This window comes from Astyanax mexicanus, chromosome 1 (assembly GCF_023375975.1).
Source record: "Astyanax mexicanus isolate ESR-SI-001 chromosome 1, AstMex3_surface, whole genome shotgun sequence".
Lineage (NCBI taxonomy): Eukaryota > Metazoa > Chordata > Actinopteri > Characiformes > Acestrorhamphidae > Astyanax > Astyanax mexicanus.
Genome location: NC_064408.1, coordinates 29,652,113 through 29,674,352, shown reverse-complemented (window position 1 = coordinate 29,674,352; position 22,240 = coordinate 29,652,113). Strand labels below are relative to the sequence as shown.

Sequence of the window (22,240 nt, the reverse complement as noted above, 5' to 3'; positions counted from 1 at the left end):
TAAATATGATGAATGTTAAAGAATTCATAAAATTAATATGTATGGAATTTAATAAATGCATAATTGTGATTAACTCAAATTTAGCAACAGGGAAATACATACAAAATAAATGTAGAAATAAAATTAAAAAAATGAAATGATGCTTTAAAAAAGTATCTATTCCTTTATTTATTTCGTTTTTATTATTTTATATTTATAAATTTACTTACAGGTAATGCGATGAAAACAAATGAAATTACTGTTCATTGCTGCCCTGTTGCCCTTCTAATATTTACATTTATATTATTCCTTCCATTCAAACACGAAGACAAAAAGAATAAAAAAAAAAATAATTGTGATAAAGCAAGAAGACTGGCAGTCTGACACTGTATTATGCAGTGCAGTGCTGGAGACAGCACTCGTAGTGATATTTAACAAGCTTCTGCTCAGATTTTGCCTTTATAATGTGACTTTTTTGGTATTAAAGAAAAGACCTAGAGCTCAAGTAAAAAAGAGCCAGGGCGACAGTCTTGCAGCCAGACCCTGAACTCACCCCCCGTGAATCCTGCCGCTGAAGTGTCATAAAGCAAGCGACCTGTTCAGTATTCAACTGAGACTCTCTCATAGAGGGAAGAGATTACACTGGGCTAATCAGACAGCTGCGTCCAGACGTGTTATCTGGAAAGTCAAGACTCCATTCATGCCAAAGAGACACAGACGAGAAGGCGATACGGTCAGGGACGATTTTATTGAAAATGAAAAATACATGAAGTAAAACATTGGTAGTAAGAAGGGATAACAAAAGGAGGGAGGAATGACTGAGGCTTTAGGTCTGGCAGGAGAAACAGGGCTGTTCTATAATGGGAGAAGGACAAAAGAGAACACAAAGGCAGGCCTCTATTTGAAATATTAGCATCTAAACACACATCTGGAGAAATGTCTTCTGAAATAAGCAATTTCATCAGCAGTGATGTACTTTTATTGTGTTTTTTGACTGGCGAGGTTACATTATGTTTAGTACTGAAGCACATTTTATTCATTCAGCTCTACACCAACACACACACACTGGTACTGCAGAAATGCAAGGAGGTCCCATACAGTCTTAATGAATTATTTTATGTTTTTTAAGATATATATGGCTCAAAGATTCAAAGATAGTGGAGTATTTTTGAAAAGTTGTGAAAAGTGTTTTTTGGCCTACATGCATCATCACAGGCACAAACATTTCTGGCAACAAAAAATGGAGGTCACATTTCTTCCTACTACCATTACATACACACTAATGAGCATGGTTCCTTTAAAAACCTCAAAAAGTCAAATGTCTCAACAGTTATTATTAAACACCTAAACAGCTGGCACAGTTGTGTGTTTGACACTTTTGTTCCCTCCATTGCGACTGCAATTGCAAGTACAACATATGCTACTACTGAAGAGCTTTTAATATCCATAGATGATAGATGGTATAACCCGAGAGAGAGGCTAATCTATATAATCACAGTACACATCACTGCACAAGACCATACAGCTATGTGGTGACAGGGTAGGATGAGTCTAACTGACTAATTGGGCCCAAAATGTCATACACGGATACGTGCATTCAGTCTGGAATGAACAGACACAACCAAAAGTGTTCCCGGTAACATCTACACACTGCCATTACTGATGACTCGTCGCTGATTTATGGCAACGGAGTGAATGTGGAGTGTGGTCATGTTCAGGAGGCAGAATAATACACAATATTAATAAACATGAATACACGTGTCATTATTATAGGAATAGGCCAAGGCATGCAAAGCTCATTTCTTTACCCAAACAATTGGCAATGTACTGCTTCACAGTTTTTCACAATTAAATGAGGGTGACATAAAACGACACAAGGCAAAAAAAAAAAGAATGGTGAAAAAACGAAAAGGCGAAATCTCAACAATGGCACAATAATCCTAGACCAGATCACCCAAACCCAACAATCACCAACAAAACCGAACACTATTAGAAACTGCTGAAAGATACAGAGAGTACCCTCTGTTTTATATGATGCTCTAGAATTTCCTCAGTTCTGAAATATTCTATTTTACTTTAATCTGTCCTAGCATATCCTTTTCTCATTCACACTGTTCTAGAAGCCCTGAAGTTCATTCACACTGTTCTAGAACAGAATGTCCCTCTGTTCACGCTAGAATGTCCATTTCCAGTTAGATTGTTCTAGAATTTCATTTACTTAGTTTTAGAATTCTCTCTCATAATACACTTAACTCAAGAACAACTCCCTTGATTTGATCATTTCTAGAATGCCCCCTCCATTTATTCAGATCCCAATATTCAATCAGTTCTATAATCAAGTCAGTCATTCTCTCAGTTCTAGAATGCTTACATAAATTCATTTATTTCTAGAATTCCCTCTTATTCTGAGTTCTAGAATGTGCTTGTTTTATTCTCTCAGTTTTAGAATGCATGTGTCTCATTCTCTCAGTTTTAGAATGTCCTCAAAATCATTTTGCACTGTTCTAGAATGTCCTTCTCTATTCACTTGGTTCTAAAATTCCCCTCATTCACTCTGTTCTAGAATGCCCTCTACTCATTCAATCAGTTCTAGAATGTTCTTCCCCTATTCTACCTATCCAACAATACCAAAACTGTCAGGAACAGAATGTTGGTGTTTGTTGAGTCAAGTGTGCGCTGGCCTTTAGAGCTACTGAATATAGTGGTTCTGGAGTGGCGACTGTAAAAAAAAGACAGCATTAGCTTTTTATGGCATCTAAAAACAAATCCAACTCTGGCTACACTCTGCACTGCATCCTTCTTTCTCTCCTGCCTCCCGTTAGCTACAAAGGTCATGCTGGTTCCAAAAAAGTGTGTTGTGTGTTTCCTGTGTTCTGGCAGCTCTGATTCTGCCTGAAAATATAAAACTCAAAAAGATCCAAGTGAAAAACGGTATGGCCCCTGAAACACCATCAGCTCAGCACACAGATTATTTTTATATATCTTTCTTTACCATTGGAATGGGCAAGTTCAGCAAATACACATCACATACAAGCATAAGCAATAGAAGTAAGACTCATACATGTTTTATAACGGCAGGGACAATAAATGCAGTGGAAGAGGCACAATGCACCATCTACACTTCATCCACGACACAAAGACACTCGAGCAGAATGCTTGTGGATACTTCTGGGGCACTGACGGAAAAAAGGTGAATCCCAACAGATGCATTTGGAAATAGTGGAAAATGGGGAGGAGGTGTATTCTTGTACCGCAGGAATGATTACAGGATGAAGTGCTGGAGGAATGGAGAGAGGATTCAATTCTTCAGCACGGCATCATACATCTGGTACACGTACTGAGAAACCTCTGGAGCCCTGCACTTCAGAGAGAGCTGTGAGAGAGAGAGAGAAGAAAGGGAAAAGAGTAATTAACAGTCAATGAAAGGGCAGAATGTGTTCTTAAAGATATGAAAACAATAATCTTTTAAAATGTCAACAGGTTTATGAAACTGTTTGGACCCCCCTGGGTTAAATGGTATTTCTAATCCAGGATAGATCATTCTTTTGCTCTGTTCTCTGAAAAATTACCTTTTTACTTGTAATTAGTAGTAAATAGTGCTTGCTTACATACTATTGGTACTGGTATATAAGTGATATTTAAAAACTTTTATATTCAACTTAAAATTCTGCATACGTGGACAGCTAGAAATATATATAAATATATTTTTAACTAAACAAATTGCAGTCTTGCCAGAGATCAGAGATATTTTTGATAAAACGTGCAGCTCTGGTTTCACAAGCTTCCCACAACAGGATTTTGTGCCTTTTTTTATCTTGGTTTTTTAGATGAGAGTTTTGTTTTTCGGAGCCCGGAGTGATTGCTCTGAGAATTGGGTCTGTTTGGTCAAGTGTGAAAGCAGTTTTTGAGATAACAGATGCTGAACTGGTGCAGAAACAGGTGGACTGGAGTTCGCTTTAAGCAGACACTGCTTTTGTCTGCTGCACATTTGCAGGTGATGATGTTCCTAGTGATTGCTTTATAAACCTAGACCCTAAGTAATCTAGATATAATGATCTCTGGGAGGCTGCTGCCATATCACATCATACACAATATACAGCAACACGAAAATAGCTTGTATATAAAATAATATTGCAATAATAGGAGTATTTTGTCTTGAAAAGCAGTCTACTTTAGCTTTAAGAGCATTTTCTGTATAATTGCTAAAAGTCTGCAGTTTATATGGATGGACGAGAAATTTTGCATTAGTACCTTTAGTTAGTACCGTAGATTTTGGAGGATGTTACTTGCATGTTAATATTTATTTGGTATTTTTATTATTATTATTATTATTATTATTATTATTATTATTATTATTATTATTATTAGTTTATAGAAGTCTTGGTAAGTTACTGTTGTTTATTAAATAAAATGTCTAGAGTAACTGTAAACATTTTATATGTAGTGTAATACATTTATTTTGTTGAGGTAGTATATTCTTGAAATCAATAAAATACATATTTTAATATCACCAATAATATTGTTGGTGCAGAAATAACCAGAACCATTGTGATATTATTTAAGGGCCATAATGCCCATCCCTACTGGAAGTAGATTTGTATTCAGAACCAGCAGAAAAATGCTTTGTGTGCTACTGGTTTAAGAACCTTTACAATAAAGTGTATGTGGTAAATGTGGTATCCATTTTACAAACAGCCTAAAATAATTAAATAAATAAAAAAATATATACAAATATTATGAAATGATTCCTATCACAATATTGATTTGTAAAGTTATTTTTGGTGATTTGTAAAAACGTACACCAGTGTTCCTATTTCCACACTGGTAGAAAAACACGTAATATGTAATATGTACTGTGTGATCTGATGAGCTTGCACTAAAACGTGCAGCAGTCAGTAAATAGACATTACATGCTAAGGCACTTTATCCTACTTTACTTAGTTTTATGCAAACACAGACTCGAGCCATATTGTCCATCAGCCTGACTAAACTGTTTGTCCTTACAACGTTTCCAAGCAACAAATGACTTGCTATTCACTTTGGGTAGTCCTGTACAAAAGCACGGTCATAAAGGGCTATGTTCAAACTGCTTTATGCCATTAAGCTAACTCTGTTCAATGTGTATCCAAATTTTAATGACATAAGACCGTATAAAGGATTTAACTACACAGAGCGAGCACACTGTATTAAAAGCTCACACACACACGCCTTGGAAGTGTAGATGGAGGGTGTGAATAGCATTGTGTCCAGCTCTGACAAAAGCACAGTGACTATTGTCCAGTTTTAATTAAGAATCATTCTCAGGGAATATTCTTTCCTTTGAACTACGCAGGACTTATATATTCCTCAAATATATCCTCAAATCCACACAGAGAACATGCCCGGCATTGCAAATCATTTTTAAAAAGGAGGATTTTATTCAAACATTTTTAAACAAATATGGCAAAAATATATATATATATATATATATGTATTCTCATTAGCACAAAAATGTAGCATGGCTTAAGTTGTTCTGCACTAGAATCCTACACCAATTAGCCAAAAGATTAAAACTACTAACAGGTGAAGAAGTGATTAACTTTGGTCAAGTCATCACAACAGCATCTGTTGGAGGTTGGACTATATATAAACAGGTTCAAATAAAAGGCCAAATTATTATTCAGCCACAGACACTGCTTTGTTTTGCATCTTTGTTTCTTTCAATTTATTTCTTATGCATGTTATTTTACTTTGATGCTGCGACCGCACTTGGCTATTTCATTAGATACGGCAGTAGCCGCACAAGCCATATAATATTATTGAGACAGAGATATGACCACAAATAATTATTATGACCACAAATACTCATTATTCTGCCAATAAAACCTTTGTTTACCGCTGTTGTCATTTTATCTACCATGCCTATTTTTCTGTTTTTCCACAAACATTTTTTCTGTCTCCTTGACATTGGCTGTTCATTCTGTCATTGTTGCCAAATTATATGCATTGGATTTTAAAATCTCAAACTGAAGTGGCCTCATTTAGAACTGAAAATGTTATATTTAGTGTGTTTGTTGCCGTTCACACCACGCCATACAAATGACACATCTCTTACTCATGATGAAAAACAAAATCAGAATTGCGCAGCTTTTACCTGCTGAATGAACTTAGCTTTGGTGGGAAAATGAAAACCTAAACAATATCAGGCAGACGCTTTTAAGGTTATAGATGATAATATCAACTCCTTAACTCAAACCACACCAAGCGGCTGATTAATAATTGCTACTCTGTCCAGAAACACTTCGGCCAATTGCCAGAAAGTCTGGTGCTTAATAGGGCTGTGTATTGGCAATATCCTGTCTATACAATATGAACTAAGATTCAATATATTGCAATATATCACAGTACTGAAAGCAAGACAATATACTGCATTATTTATTTCATCATCAAATTATAGAAAAACTGTCATAGTATTAAACATAAAAACCCACCATAATTTGCAATCAGTCTGATTCTATCCAAACAGAAACATGAGCTCTGTTTAATGACTCTTTATGTGTGAACTTTTAATCAAATAAAAATGACAACTTTGATCTGAAGATTCACTACAGTACAGTAAAACATAATATTGGGATACTGTTTGTTAAATTTTACTTTGACAGGAAGAGGGCATTTGGCTTCCTAAGATTTAAAACACTCAAACTTTACAAGTACAAAAGTATACCAAAAAGCTAAAAGACTTACAGACCTTAAAGACTAATTATAATTAATTATAATAATATTAATGAGTGTACCTTTCCACTTGTGCCTGGTTTGGTTTTTAGGTCGACAGGCACCTGATAACCATATTATGTGCATTTAATCTTTCACTTTCCACTCCAACTGCTAGTTTTCAACAATCTTTCTGTCTGAAATCAGGTGTGTGCATTGGCTTTGGCACTAAACCTTTACATCACTGATTCCTAGTTGGAACCCAGCTGGCCTGGAACTTCCTTCTCGGTTCAAAGCCCAGCCAAGCCAAGCCAACAGTGTCAGTATACCCAGGGTAAATTACCCATTAAAATCAATTTACAGAATGAAGGAGTCAGGCTCTAATCAAACTGGGCCAGAGCAGTCTCGTGGGGGGGTCCAGGTAATCAGGCCCTGCAGCAGTGCCCAAACAGATGCCTGCTGGAATACCCGAGGGGTGGTCGTCTCTAATCAAGGGATTAATACATTCATCCAGGCCTCACATTGGGTGCTGAAGCTGGCATACAAAAAGGTGCTTGGCCCCAGTACTCTGCAACTACAATCACTCTAGGGCCTGATTAGAGCCAGTGACGGAAAAAAGCTCTTACACACTTGTCAGACAGCCAGTTATTTCATCATGCTCTATGTAAAACTGAGCACAACTGTGTCACAATTATTGCTCCACCTTTTAAAAAGTGTTAAATGTGGTCGCCCTGGTTTACGGTCTAAATACCAGGCTTGGACACACATGAAAAGAGATTATATGCTATGAAGGGTGTGGATGGTGGTGGTGGTGAGCAAAGAGTATGCTAATCAATTTATGTTAATGCTCCGTCCTTAAAAATGGTTCTCCTTTAATACTGATGACACCAGAGGCACATATTTAAATGCTGCAGGGATCACCTTGTCCACCCTGCCCTTTGGACGAAGACACAGAGTTTCTTACTGCTATTATGGCTTAGTTTATTCCGGAGCGTCTGCACTGAATGAATATGCAATTAAGTCATGAAGAGAACTCATGTCAAAAGCTTATGTAAGGATGTGTTACAACAGCGAGATTGGTGAAGTAAAACAAGAGTAAGAATAAGAGAAAAGTCCATGCAGCCTGGCATTTGTTCAAAGCCATTTCACACTCAAAAACACAGAAAAAAGAAATGCAATCTAAAAAAAAGGAGAAGCAATGTATTTTTTATATGGTACAGGGAGGGTTTACAACCTACAACATCCGTCAAAGGGCATCACTCAGGTCAGAGCACGCTGCAACAAATTGGAGATCGATCCAGCTTTGGACCTGAGCGCAAGCCTGTTACTCAAAATCCTTAGTCCTCTTGACCTTCTTGCTCGTTTTAAACACATAAAAAGCCAGCCAGGCAGAACACAGTCTCTCAGGGCCACACATTCATCACATTGCACCGGAGTTCAGCAATGACGCAGGTTCAGCATTACACAACTACATGATAATAAGGAAAAACCATTACTAAATAATGCAATAGAAAATGAATGGAATGGAATGAGTCATATTTTGTGTAACAAGATTCATCAAACATATTTGATCATCTTAAAGTTTGTATTGTATACAGATTAGGGCTGCACAATATTGAAAAATTTGACATTGCAATTAGGGGTGTGCCATATCATCGCCAACATTTTTGAATACCGTGAACGATATTACACCCTGAAATATCATGCCATATCCCCTCCACCCCTAATCATCACATCACTGTACTACTTTTTTTTTTGCATTATTAGTATCATGACTTTCTGATTCTGGATCATTGACTTCTGTTACAAATCTGATAAAATTCTTGTATTTTCTAATACGTCAGTTTTGGGTGTGCAATATCATATTGTATACAATAATAAAATAGAATTTTCATTTTGTTGCAGTAGTGTATTCTTGAAATACATATATATATATTTTAATTCAGTGTTTTAGTTAATATTAATATTATATATTAACTATATATATGACAAAACAGGAATAAAATTACAGGAGGGCCACAGAGTTCAGTAAAAAAAAAAAACATAGGATATCTGAGAGAAAAACATACATGGTCGTTCCAGACATAAAATCACAGAAGAAACCCCATAAAAGAGAAAGTTACCCCAGGACCCACCTGAGAGACTAATCCCGTTCGGATAGGGCTTAAGGTAGGTTTTGGTTTTAGGTTTTGTTTTTGTTCCTAGTAAAACTGTGTTTAAATTTACGGTTATTGTTTATTTTTTTCCTCCCCTTGAACTGGTTCAGAGCACTGCTTATATGTAACCCATCAATGCTGTTGAGCATCACCTTCAAAAACTCACTCACAACGCATTAGTGCATTTCATATGTCTACTCTATAGTGCTGTTCACTTTGCATTTAATTGAGAATGGCTAAATGCTGCGTTTTGCAGTTGTTTTTCGTATTATTTTCACTCTTATGGTTTGGAAAAGCCCATCTATCATCATTTACAGCTGCATTTCCACAGCCTTAGATGTGGAAAACACACAGAAGCAGAAAATACATCAGAGTGTTTACCGTATAGTTGGGATTGCCGGGTTGAATGCGGAGCTCGGCGAGAATCCAGATGCCGTTGGTGAGTTTCAGGGACTGGTACAGCATGTCTTGGCCCTCTACGTTGCGCTTGGCGATGGTGTAGATGTTGTTATTCTGCAGCTTGCCTGACACCGTGTCTGCCGAGGGCACATGCACACACACACACGCGCACACAGTCAGTTACATGGTCTCACTTCCTTTTGTCACAGTGTCTCGTCTTAGTGACGGTGTGAAATTAGTCTACAGTATGGCTGCAATACAGAAGGTGTATTAACAACCACAGTGAAATAGATTTTAAATAAGAATACTCTACAAATACTAATTCGTCTGCAAATAGTCATATATAAAACAGCAGAGGCTAATTACAAACATGATAATGGATACACAATGTTAGCAATATTTTAGGCTTTAGAAGCATAGCAGACAATATGGGGCTTATAATAATTGTTTTGATCCCCAGTGCTGCCAAACCTATGTCTGGAACTCTTAGACAGTAAAACTGGCTAGGGCAGTTAATGTTCTCCATTAAAGGCCTTCAGCTGTACAATGACATTGAATTAGCAGTAGCTGAGAAGATACAGTGTTGTTTCATTAAACGCAAAGAAAGCACAGTTTAGTTTACCACCTTAGTAGCACTACACTGGAACTGGCTAGGACTAAACTAGAGAGTCTTTAGGCAGGGGTGGGGAGGACAGCAATATTTTGAGACATTACGTACATTACGCATATGTAAAATCGGTCAACATTGTGACTTACAATTCTCTATGGATGTCTATGCTACAAGCTAACTACTACAAGGTTCTGCGAAAGGCTACAAGGCCCACTAACATAGATCTATAATGTACATGTCTTTTTTTGCTCAAAATACATAACACTGTGCATTAATGCCATGTATTCAGGCACAGGATTGGGTAAAATGGCATTAATATTGTGATTTTTTTTTTTTTTTACAATATGAAATTTTCACAATGTCTTAATTTCTAATCTCTAATAAGTTTGAATGGACAGTGTTCACAATCAAAATAATAAAAACGGACTTTTCACACATTACACATATAGAAAATATAGCAGGCCTGAGTATGCAGTCTATATAGGTTGCAGTTGGTCAATTTTGTTGAAAAAGAAGTAGCAGAAGAAGTAGTAGAAGAAGAAGTAGAAGTAGAAGAATAGGTCAAAGTAAAAGAAGTAGTAAAAGAAGAAGAAGAAAAAAAAAAGAAGACGAAGCAGAAGAATTAGCAAAAACAAAAACTGAATTACAGCTACAGATAATCCTGGGCTGCTACAAGGAGATCTTACAAATAGTTTACATTTTTGCAATTCATTTTACTATTGCTGCTTTGTCTTTTTAATTCTAAAGGGTAAACCTTTGCAAAATACATCTGTCCAAAAATCTAGCAAGCAACAAATCAGGTAAGGCAAAAAGGACTTAGTTATTGAACTTTATGTTTACACTTTTCTAAAAAAAAAAAAAAAATCTAATATTTTCACCAGTGTTCTGTATTGGAAAAAAGGTGCTAGCATTTTTCTGAGGCAGACATGTAGATAGAAAAGGTGAAGAGAGTGGCAAGGGAACAGAGACGTGTCGTGTTTAAGTGATGGCAGAGGGTAAGGCTGATATCTAGTCTAGGGCTCTTTCACAGCTTAAGTTCTGACCCTGACAGATCCAGCCCAGGCGAACACTGCTGCAGAGCGACAGAGTGCTGATGGTCCACAGCCCAAGCATGGATTATCACACCAAGATAGATCAGACAGACCGGGGGCTGGCACATCATCAGAGTGCATGAAAAGAGAGAGCGAGAGAGCGAGCGTGAAAGAGAGAGGCAGAAAAAAGCATGATGACACAGAAAGCAACGGACAGATGAGGAAACATTTTCTTTAAAAAAAAGAGAGAGAGATGGAATTATTGGACATTGAGATAAAAGTAGAGAATGACTGGAGTGATCAAGTCAAAAGAGACAGATTGGGATGAAAAGAATAATGGATACATCATCAGTGGAAGAGATGACGTGAACATTAGAAAATCAGAGAAAGGGCTCTGAAAAATTTTAACCCATTTTTTTCATGCATCAGAAGATAATGAATGTATTTATTATAAACTGCCATAATACTATAATATTTACAGAGAAACTGAATTGCTGAAGCATACTTTAATATACATTAAACTTTTAGCACCACTAATACAATTACTAACTTAAAAATGTGTGCATCCCAAATAACTATATATATTAATATTGCATCATTGAGCCTCATGGTATATGTCTTGTACTTGCAATTTCATCTCAATGATTTTCTATTCATTTCAATGAAGAGAGCTGCTGAACACCGTGGTGCATAACGGGTTGCATTGCGTTGTATAAAGTTCATAAAGTTTCATAAATACGGATGCCAATCAGAGTCTTCTTTTACTTAATTTGCATACAAAAAAGTCTCAAACACACACGAAGGAAGCAAAGAAAAGTGCAAAAGGACACACATTATGATGCGCCCATTGTTCCTTTTACCGGTTTACATATTGCCCTTTCTTAAACGACTCCATAGGGGAAAAAAAAGACCTGTTATCACAGTTTGGCTATCGTAAAATCGCTCAGATTTTAAAGATTGCCTCTTTTTCCTGCTCACATCTCAACAAATCAACTCAAATCAACAATCAACAATTCCACTTGCTGCATAATAAATCCACCCATAGGCAGATGCTTCAGTAAATGAAGGTAATGCAATTTTTTCAACTTCACCTGTCAGTAGTGTTAATGTTATGGCTGACTGGCACAACTCTGTATTGTAACTAATGCACTCACATTGGTGGTTCCAAATCCTTAAATACACAGAGCCTGAAGGTGGATCATATGTGTTAGAGCAGAGGTTGTGTTAAAACACCAAAAAGAGCAGAGTGAGGGATCTAAATAAAGCAACTGAAGTGAAACTGAATTCCGGGAATGTCAGAGAGGTAACAGAGCAGAAGACGAGAAGGTAAAAAGATGGAAACTCTTCTATTCCCACAAGACCTGAGCTCTGCTTCACTGGGCAGGGAACCCTCCTGACCTGCTGCTGTCAAAGCTGCACTTAAAATAACTTCAGCGCACATGTGTATGTGTGTGTGTGTGTGTGTGTGTGTCCACGGGAGCCCAGGGCTTGAATCAGTGCGCACTGAGAGAAGGAGAGCAAGAAACAGAGATTGACAAAGAGAATGAGTGATGAAAATGTGTGAGTGAGAGACAGAGACAGAGAGAGATGGAGAGAGCGCAGTGCAGCTACAGTGCTGGCTGTAATAATAATAAAATTAACTGTTATTTTACAAATGAAGCCCAGAGTGCCTTTATCTGAGTACAGAAATAGCTGAAAGAGCATGTGCCTCACATAAAATAAAAGCCCTGTCACATAAAAGACAAGACCCTGGTAATGGGATGATGGCAAGAAGGGCCTTTTGTAAGAGCTTGTTCTGCATGAAACGTGGATGGAAAGTCAATAAGTAAAACATCTAACCGACTCCACCCCGCCCCGGTCATGCTTAGATTTCTGGAGGTTGCTTTTCTTCTTGAGGCAGAGAGAGAAACGAGCAACATTATTGCTGAATTACAATGAGAGTCAGCAGTGAGAAATGGACATGTACACACTGGAGAAACTACTATGAAAAGACTGGATGTCAATTAAAGTTGGAACAATGTTTTACACAATGCCAAACATGAGTACACTAGAAAAAAAACATTCAATTTCCTACAAGGCCAAACAAGAGCTTCTATATGCTTATGTTTCTTTCAGCTTAGACACTTACCAAGCAATATATTGGGAACAATGTGCTAATACCGCATCTTTTAGTACACAATGATGCCCTTCTCATAGCTCTCTCAATATTGCTGGAGAAATTGTACTGTATCTATTGTATCTGATCACATTAGCACCCGTAGAAAAACTAAAAAAAAAAAAAAAAACACATGTTAAGAAATCTGATCTCAATTTGATTAGATCATACTTTTCAGGTATTTAGAGGTTTGGTTTAGTTGGTGTGGTGCACTGGATAACATCACCTCCCGCCAGTGAGCTACAATGTGGGAGGCTGGAGTTTAATCCAGGTCTGGGTGACTATGCTGTTCCACACCAATAAGTTCTTAGTTCATCAGCAGCTCACCTGATTTATCAGGTTTACCAAATTTACCAAACCAGGTGTTGATATATTAAGAACTAGAAATAACTAATTTTATTGTAATGCTAGTGTTTTACTGAGCTTATAAAACACTTAGTTCACAGACAAGAAGCTTTTTCTTCTCTGAAATGTTTACAGATGCCTAAAACATTTGCACAATACTGTAGCTCTGAACAGGAGTTTCAGCTTAAAAACTATGAATATGAATGGTAAGCTTGTACAACTTTCAGCATTAGTCGTCTGTTCTTAGCTGACAGAAGTGGAACTGGATGTGGACTTTTGCTGCTCCATCTGCTTCAAGGCTGGATATGTTGTGTATTCTGAGATGCTTTTCTGCTCACCACTGTTCATCTGTGTAACCATAGTCTCCGTTTTAGCTAAACCCAGTGTGGCTATTCTCTGTTGATCTCTCATAAACAAAGCGTTTTGTCCTCAAAATTCTTTATTACATAATTCTAAATAACCTCTAGACCCTGTTCTGCTGAAAATCTCAGTAGTTCTAAGTATAATTAAATCATCTAGTCTCTCAGCAACAATCATACCAGGCACAAAATCAATGTAATCACTTTTTCCTATTCCGATGGCTAAAGATAACATTACCTGAAGCTGCTGACAAATCTGCATGATTTTATGCACTTCGCTGCTGCCACATGAATGGCTGCATCAATGAGTAAATGTACAGGTCTTTATAAACAAATTGCTGGGTAAGTGCAGCACTGACGCACAATGTTTCTGCAAGTCAGAAGCAATCAGCAGGCTAAAAACAGCATCAGCGGAGAAAAATATGTTGCTTGTGTTAGAGCACTGACATTTGTTCCCACTGGTCAAAGCCCTGAATCACATGCTGAATATAAAACAGTCACCTAAAAGACTTGTGCAAATGAAACATAGGCAGAGTTTAAATTATGCCTTTTCTTCTATGATGAAACCATAAATACATTTCCTGCGTGCGTGTAATACAAAGTATAACACTTGGTCAGTAATAAATAAGATCCTGTAATGAATAAGAACAAAGATCCTGAACACGAATTCAAACATAAATTTTTATATGGGACAGCAGCAGCAGCTAATCCAATTGCAGCTGGTTTAAAGATGTCTTGGTTTAAACTGCATTATTAACCTCAACTAATTTGGGTTTTGTATGTGTGTAAAAGGGCTTAGTGCTTAGTGTGAATATATATTTACTTTTTGCTGTGCAGCTGAGCTTCAGATATTTGCAAAAACTGACAAGTAACAACAATGTTAAAAATAAAATGATATAACGTCATATAATATGTGCTTTATAGTTTATTCCTTTATACCAGGGGTCACTAATGGGCAGACTGCGGTCCCAAACGTTGTCCAATGCGGACCCAAACCTACTGAGAAGGATTTAATTGTATACGTGCTTTGCGGCACAGTAAACTCACAGACCAATCACGTGTGGGGTAAGATCACCAAAAGCTCTCTTCAGTCAATCAGATCTGTGCTGATGCGGTAATAATAAATAATAAATAAATAAACACAATGCTCCTCACACGGGATCGAACCCGTGTTGTTAGGGTTGCGGTCCCGCTGCTCTGGCTGTTGAATTGGGACGCGGCTGAGATAGGGAGCCCGAGAACGGGCGAAAACTAAAGTCACGTTGAGCGCGACAGAGAGACAGGCGAGGAATGTATACAAAATCTGGCCAGTGACGCATTATTTATTATTATTATTATTATTAGTATCATTATTATATATTTTTCAGCATTCAGTTCAAACAACCTTACAGGATATAGCACTTAATTATAACACAAGTTAACAATCGGTCTGTCGAAATTGGCCTGTGGAAATTTTCTCTAACTGGACCATACTGAATTCTAAATAAATACCCCTGCTTTATACTATTAAAACAATGCATGTTGCAGGGTGCTAATGAGATTTGGGGCAGTAATTTCTTTACTATATTTGCTGGGGTTTTCCCAAAATGAGACACAGCCTAAGGAAAAAAAAATATTTTCAGCTTTTATGCTGTAAAGCTCATCAAACCTTTTGAAGGAAAGCATTTAATTACATGATTCTTGGAAAGGTCAACCAGTGCTGCCTGACCTGGAAGTGATGGTTTTAAAGCCTACATTATCACAATGTGTTCACAGAGCTGGAGCAGTCAGGCAGATTTTGGGGCGGCTATTGGTTTTCTTGACCTGGATTTGCCACCATAGCATGTTGCTAATACAGAGGTAAATATCTAAACACAGGACTAATCAATGATGTTTGCTGACAGCACTGCTGGGCTAGACCGACTGCTGTTTACTGAGTACAAGCATTGGTCTGCTGGGAGATTAACTTTTACAGTGTTGGTGGGCTTCTGCTGTGCTGCCAAAACATCTTCAAAGAGCACTGCACATCAGAGTGCACCAAATATTAGGGTATTGAAAGAGTGAATATTAGAGTAAAATACACTGAATTTTCAAACATTAAAGTAAAATCTAACCTCTTCAGCTGTTGACTAAAGGAACAGTTATGTATTTTCTCAAAATGGGTTCAATACAGCCCATTTATGCACACATAATGAATAGGAAAAACAAGGCTAAGTAAGGGTGAAGGTGTTTAAGAAGGTATGTTCCATTTGGAAGAACTCTTAGTCACAGCTCACATTCACAGCCAAGGTTGTTCTGAGCACATCAATTTATGCTTCTAAGAAGTAAGGTTAGCATTGACTTTCCACACTCCCAGAAAATAATAACAGAAAAGTATTTTTGTTCAATTCATCAAACAAATGAGATTATTCTAAAAAATGTCCCCATTCCCCTGCCTGTTTAGTGCAATACAAAATAAGATTATGAGGCATTCCATCTTTAGTTGCATGATGTCCCTCAGCTCAGTTTTGAGATCCTTTCAAAAAGAGACTGCCAACATTATTGGGAGTTTGGGCATACCAGATGGTTCAAAATATAACATAACAGGGAGTTTTAAAGCTGGATGTAACTAATTTGTTTCATTCTAAAACATGATGCATATTGAATGCACTATAAACTACGCATAAAAAGCACAAAATGCAGAAACATTTTTTATGTTTAAACTATGGATATTATCTGTTCTTTTATGAACTTTGCTGAGATATTAATGGCAAACCCTATAATAAGAGTTCAACAATACAACTAGGATACGCAAAAAAACTAATGTAAACAGCAGCACTAGGTTTAACTTTATAATCATGTGCTTTTGAATTACACATATTCATTCTTAGATACAAACAATAGAGCAAAGTACAATTAATGATTTTGTCACAAAGAAGTAATTGATTTTTAATTTTCATAAAACACAGGTAAGCCAAGGCTGTCACTACCTTAAAAAAAAAATCAATAGAGTTTGGCTGAGAGAACTCCTACTGCCTATAAGGTCATTTTCACACCAGTACTATTTTGGTGCATTTGGGGTGCAAGAGGCCATGACTTGCATTTAAAACATCAAATCATTTTTTTTTTCTATATTTCTAATTTTACCCCATTGTCTACCCCATTTCTGCCAAATAGACTAACTCCCTCCATCACTAGTAACACTAGTCAGCACATCAGCACATGCCTTCACTGCACATGTGAAGGCAGACACTGCCTCTGTTTGTACAGCCGCTGAGGAAGTGTCACTGGGTAGCCATCAGAATCAATAAAAAACCCTTATTACAAGCATTTTGCATTAAATCATGTACCACAGATGGGCAAATGTAGCTGTAAGAGTTCTGCTAGTGACTCTTCTTAGCATAGAGGTGTGCTTGTCTCCCACGAGAAAGACAGCTACACTGCAACCATTAACAATGACTTTATTACAATAAATGAGTTAAAAATGATTATAAATTGGATAAATTATGCTTGGTGTGTAAAGGCCTTTAAAGCAGCTGGGTTTATGTTCAACAACGAGTGTGACTATCACAAAGTAGAGCATTACAATTTCAGTGGTCTTACCAGCATTTAAGTGGCACTCCTTGATTTGGTACTGCAGTTCATTCTCGTTCGGAATGTCTTTCCATGTGGCTAGGAACACCTGGCGCTCTGTGGAGGTAATGGAGGACACACAAATTATTCATCAAGAATTTAATGCTCTAGCACTACTAGACAGCAGGAAACAATAAAAAAAAACTGTTTACTAATCCTCTAAGGCGATCAGGATTTACATTTACTGTTTTTAATTTGCCTTAAGCACACAAGATTTACTGTTCTGAGTATGAAATTTGAGATACACAACTACCAATGAGATAACTGGTAAAGGGAAAAGAGCATAAACAAGGTACATACCCATTTTGCCATCTTCAACAAAGAAGACGTTAAGTGGGATCAGAATGCTGAAGTAAAATACGTCAATGCTGTTTTTCACAGCCACCTGCAGCAGAGGAGAGTTGTGGTAAGCACCTTGATAATATTATGTCACATTAAGTCTGGATCAGAAAAGCACTTCAAGAGAAACCGGACAATGAAGCTGTAATGTGATTATATTTACATACGTTTAGAGGTGCAGCTCACAGGTTAGAAGGTACAAATCATGCAAGAAAAGATATCTGACAAAAGGCTGTAGCTGTTTTGATGGAAACTGGAGGGTTTTACATGAATATTTAAATAGCTCATAATACTGAAAACTAGGATGTGCTTACACTCTTAAAAAACAAAGGTAACATATAAGTACTTTTATGTACTCAAAGGTACACTCTTCATAATTGTACCCTAAAAGTTACAATACTGGTCTTCACAGGATCAGATGTGTTCCCTCTGAAGTACAAAGTCATTCCTAACAGCAATAAGTACAAATTTATACCATTTTAACCAAACAAAATGTACATTCAGTATTCTGTATCACTGTACTAATAAACAATAACTATTTTAATTGCACATTTGCACATTGCCAGACAATTTTGGATCATCAAGTTTTTAAGCCATATTCAGTTGATGATAATGTCTATAATCTTTATAATCTTTACTGGCACAAAAAAACATGGGTATACTGAAAGGTATTTTTTTGTACCTCAATATAAGGTACAGCCCCAGCGACAAGCTTTGTAATTTTTCTTAGTGTGTAGAATTTGCTGGTGCACAAACAGTGCAGGACCCTACCTATAGGTCTCCTTTTCAGTTTTTCCTGACTGTCACACTGTAAATACTGAGCACAAGACCCTTCGTAGTCAACACTTTTGGATAGAGAATCCTGTTTCATCTTAAGAAACATGACACAATCTTACAATCTTATTACAAAGTGCACACCCAAGGAATACATTTTATGTTTGGCCATTCAGTAGTAGAATTTTAAGCAATTAAGATTACTTATATTTAAGATTAAAAACTAAATTAAGTATTCATGAATTGCCCTTTACTACTGTATTTTTGTCAAGTTACATCAAAATATATCTTTTAAGTAAGAGGCTGAGTGTGTGGTACTTCAACTGTCCTGTTCAAGAGCTGGCTCGGAGCCAGAGTCTGCTCCCTTTCATGATCTCACAACTAACAGAGCCCGACCTCAGCTTGCCACCTGTTTATGTGTTGTGTGTGTGTGTGTGTGTGTGTGTGTGTGTGTGTGTGTGTGTGTGTGTGTGTGTGTGTGTGTGTATGTTGTGACAGATGTTGAGTCCACAGGCACTCTCCGTATCTGCTCACATTTGGCACCAGAGCTGGAGGCTCACTAGAGCCCCTAGGGATTTCCAATGACCTAGTTGTCGACTTTAGGAAGAACTTTTATCTTTTTGTTTTCCTTTTTTGGGGAAAACTTTAAGACATACAATGGATCTCAATTAAATATATTCCTTCAGGAAAAGAATGTTAGCAGTTAATTAAACTTTGATCTGCGTTTGCCTCAAATAAGGCCAGATCAAACAGTGCTGAAAATATTCCACAGCATTCCTGAACCAGTGCGATCAGGCTGAAGAGCTTAAAGGGAAGGTTCAATGATAACATTAATAACGAGGCTGGAACGTAACCAATTGTGTAAATACATCGATTTACATAACATGCATCAGCATGAGGCGAATATGCCCGCACCCACTGAAGACATATGGATTTCTCCAGAGAGCAAGCTGTGTACTTGCATCTAAAATACATCCCCACTGTACAAACCATTCTACTCCAGGTGCCAATTTTCCTTTCAAATCAATTTAATAACATACCAATCTTAAAATGTTGAAAATCTTTTCAAGGACTTCAATACCTGTTACCTGACCTGCCCTGATGGCACTGGTTCAGCTGAGGAAGATTTAGAAATATCACAGTTTTAGAATTCTGTCTGCAAAGCCCAATTTGCAGGGCACAATCTGTACAAGCTACAGGGACAAAACAGGGGAAATACACTACTAATATTCTGAGCAGCACCTGCAGCAGCCCAGGCATCATCTACATGAGATGGGTTTTTGATTAAATAGGGACATGTTCTTTTTATGTTTTATGGAACAAGAACGTGCAGGCTTCTTTTTGTGCAAAACATAAGGCTTAAAAAGTGTTTTATAGTTTTTGTGTTGTTTGCATGTAACACTAAGACTTAAACAAACTGCAAGCATTTAGAGACAAGAAAAATGACTTGTTTACATTAGGGGTGGGACAAAATACCAATATTGCAATATATTGTATAACTTATGTATATCTAATACATTATCATTATGTGGCATCAAATACTATTTTTTTTAAATTAAATATTAATATAAAATATAATATAAAATATGCGCTTTAAACAACCTCTCGTCCCCCAGTTTGACTTACTAAAGTTACTGCTTTATTACTTCACACGGTGGCACTAATCAAATGAATAGGGTAACTCTGCAGTGAAGAACATTGGTTGTGAAATCCTGCTAATTTTACACTAATAAATCCATCATTTCTGATATTTACTTATTTACGCTTAGTTACTCTTTAGTAACACAGATGTGATGTATAGCAGAAAACAGTCTTGCAATATATTAAATATAACAGAATGACAGTATTGCAATATCATCGTTATCGTGGGCAACGTATCATATGATAGTTTAAATGATTCACTGAAAACAATGCAAAGTTATTAAGCTTAAACTACAACAAGAATAAAAGTTAGTTTGAGAAAAAATGTAGTCATTTGGCATCACTATGGCTAAGATATCCCAGGCAACCAAGGATAATAAAAACAACCCACCACTGAGCTTCTACCCAAGTGGGTGTGTATAAGAGGTTACTGAACTGCCTCTGTGCCCTCGTCTCCTGTCTGAAAAGACCTAAGGATTAGCTATAATGAAGCCACTGGAGTTTTGTCTCTGGTAATGGGGGACCTGCACATGGTAATAGGGGTCACACAGCCCAATGCACAGTGTTGCAACAGGCTCAGTTTTGGAAAGTGGTGGCTCTTCAGTCTGGCAAGCATACAATTCCAAAGAGCAAGCATATAAACAGTCCCTGCAGGGGCTCCGTTTGTGTCAGACAGGTTCAAGTGTTGTCAGTCACGTGGAAATAAAAAAAAGACAAGAGAAGAAAAAAAATGCAAAAGTAATAGAAATAAAGGGTTAATTATTTAAATAAGACTCATTTTAATTTGTTTGGGCCAGACCTGTAGATTTTTTAGTTTGGGCCAAAACAAAACTGCAGGAGTTAAAAGGTACTTTTTGTTTAGTTGGTTTGCAGTGTAAAAACACTTCTTTGGATGGTTTGTTTTTTAGAGCAATTACAGAAGGATAAGGCAGACTACTGTCACCAATTAAGTAACAGAAGAACCACTAAAAGAAAGTAAAATAAGACAGCAGGAACTTATGCCATAATGGCAATATATCACAAGTATAATAGCAATGAAATCCCAACAGAACTTATTAAATCCAGTTAAATCAATTGACAGATGCACACCCCTCAACAAACAAACCAATGTTAAGAAAAGGAAAATGCAGCCGATGGTGGTGAGATGCAGGTGTATCATGCAAACCATGGGAAATGTCAAACCACAACCAACTGCATCAAATGTATACAGTGTAACCAACACATAAATTTTAGTTATGACTTTGATTAAGTATAAAAAAGGCGCTGCATGGAAATTCTGAATCATTAAAATAAACAAAACCCACTTAAGACACAAATGTGATTAAAACACATAAAATACATACACACAATCTAAAAAAAATTGTAAATGGCTTTGTTTACTGCAAAAGCAAGTAGCTGAACAGCCACCTTCAGATGCATTACTACACTCCTAAAAAGCAACAGGGAGTGGAAGGAGTGAAAAAAAGGAATGAGATTTGGAGAGGCATACCCCATAAGCCAAGAAGGGCAGAGGAAGGGGTGACTGCAATGCATAGTGGAGAATGTCAAACAACACTCTCAAAAGCTAGCTGGGGAGGCAGTGCAGAGAATAACCCAGATCATTAAGGTGTGAAAGCTAGAGCTGGAACACACTGTGCGACGGCCCTGCTGGAGGCCCTCCCGGTTGGGTTTTGGCACATTAGCGTTTTTCTCTTACTGTCTACTGTCAGCAAGGGGCTAAGTAGGAGAGACTGGCTGAACGCAGAGGGGAGGCAGCCATTTCTGAGTGAATCCCACATCCTCCAGTTCAGCTCAGAGTGAGAACAGGCCCGCCTGAAGTGATTGCAGTGCATAAAGAGTGAACTGAGCACTTCTGTCTGATTGATTAGCTGCCTACAGCTGTTGCCTCTGGCACGCGCACTCATTACCACTGCCATTATTAAACAACATTCTCTTGAAAACATCAGTGAATCTCTCTGACAGCCACGTGAGATAATTACACAATTCAGTGTAATCGTCTGAAAAATGTGTTGGCTAATTTATTGTCAAGAGCCAAGAGTTGGGATTAATACTGAATAACAATATGAATTTTAAAGCTCTACTGCAACTTGCAAAGCGCTGGGTTAGCTCCAATAACTTTAGGAATGTGGAGGAGTGTGTGGGTGCAGGAGAATAGTAAGAGTAAGCACAAG

The 22,240-nt window shown here is 37.3% G+C and overlaps 1 protein-coding gene across 2 annotated transcripts in view; it reads right to left on the bottom strand.

Annotated features, from left to right (window-relative positions):
- Positions 1 to 708: 708 nt before the first annotated feature.
- Positions 709 to 22,240, bottom strand: part of ap2b1 (adaptor related protein complex 2 subunit beta 1) — a 49,049-nt gene continuing 27,517 nt past the window's right edge. For both annotated transcript variants that reach the window (XM_022680462.2, XM_022680456.2), the window contains 4 exons: positions 17,616 to 17,700; positions 17,286 to 17,372; positions 9,207 to 9,361; positions 709 to 3,352 (listed from right to left, as the gene is read on the bottom strand). In XM_022680462.2, the coding sequence (XP_022536183.1) occupies positions 3,278 to 3,352; positions 9,207 to 9,361; positions 17,286 to 17,372; positions 17,616 to 17,700 (402 nt within the window). In that variant the 3' untranslated portion in view covers positions 709 to 3,277. The remainder of the gene's footprint in view (positions 3,353 to 9,206; positions 9,362 to 17,285; positions 17,373 to 17,615; positions 17,701 to 22,240) is intronic.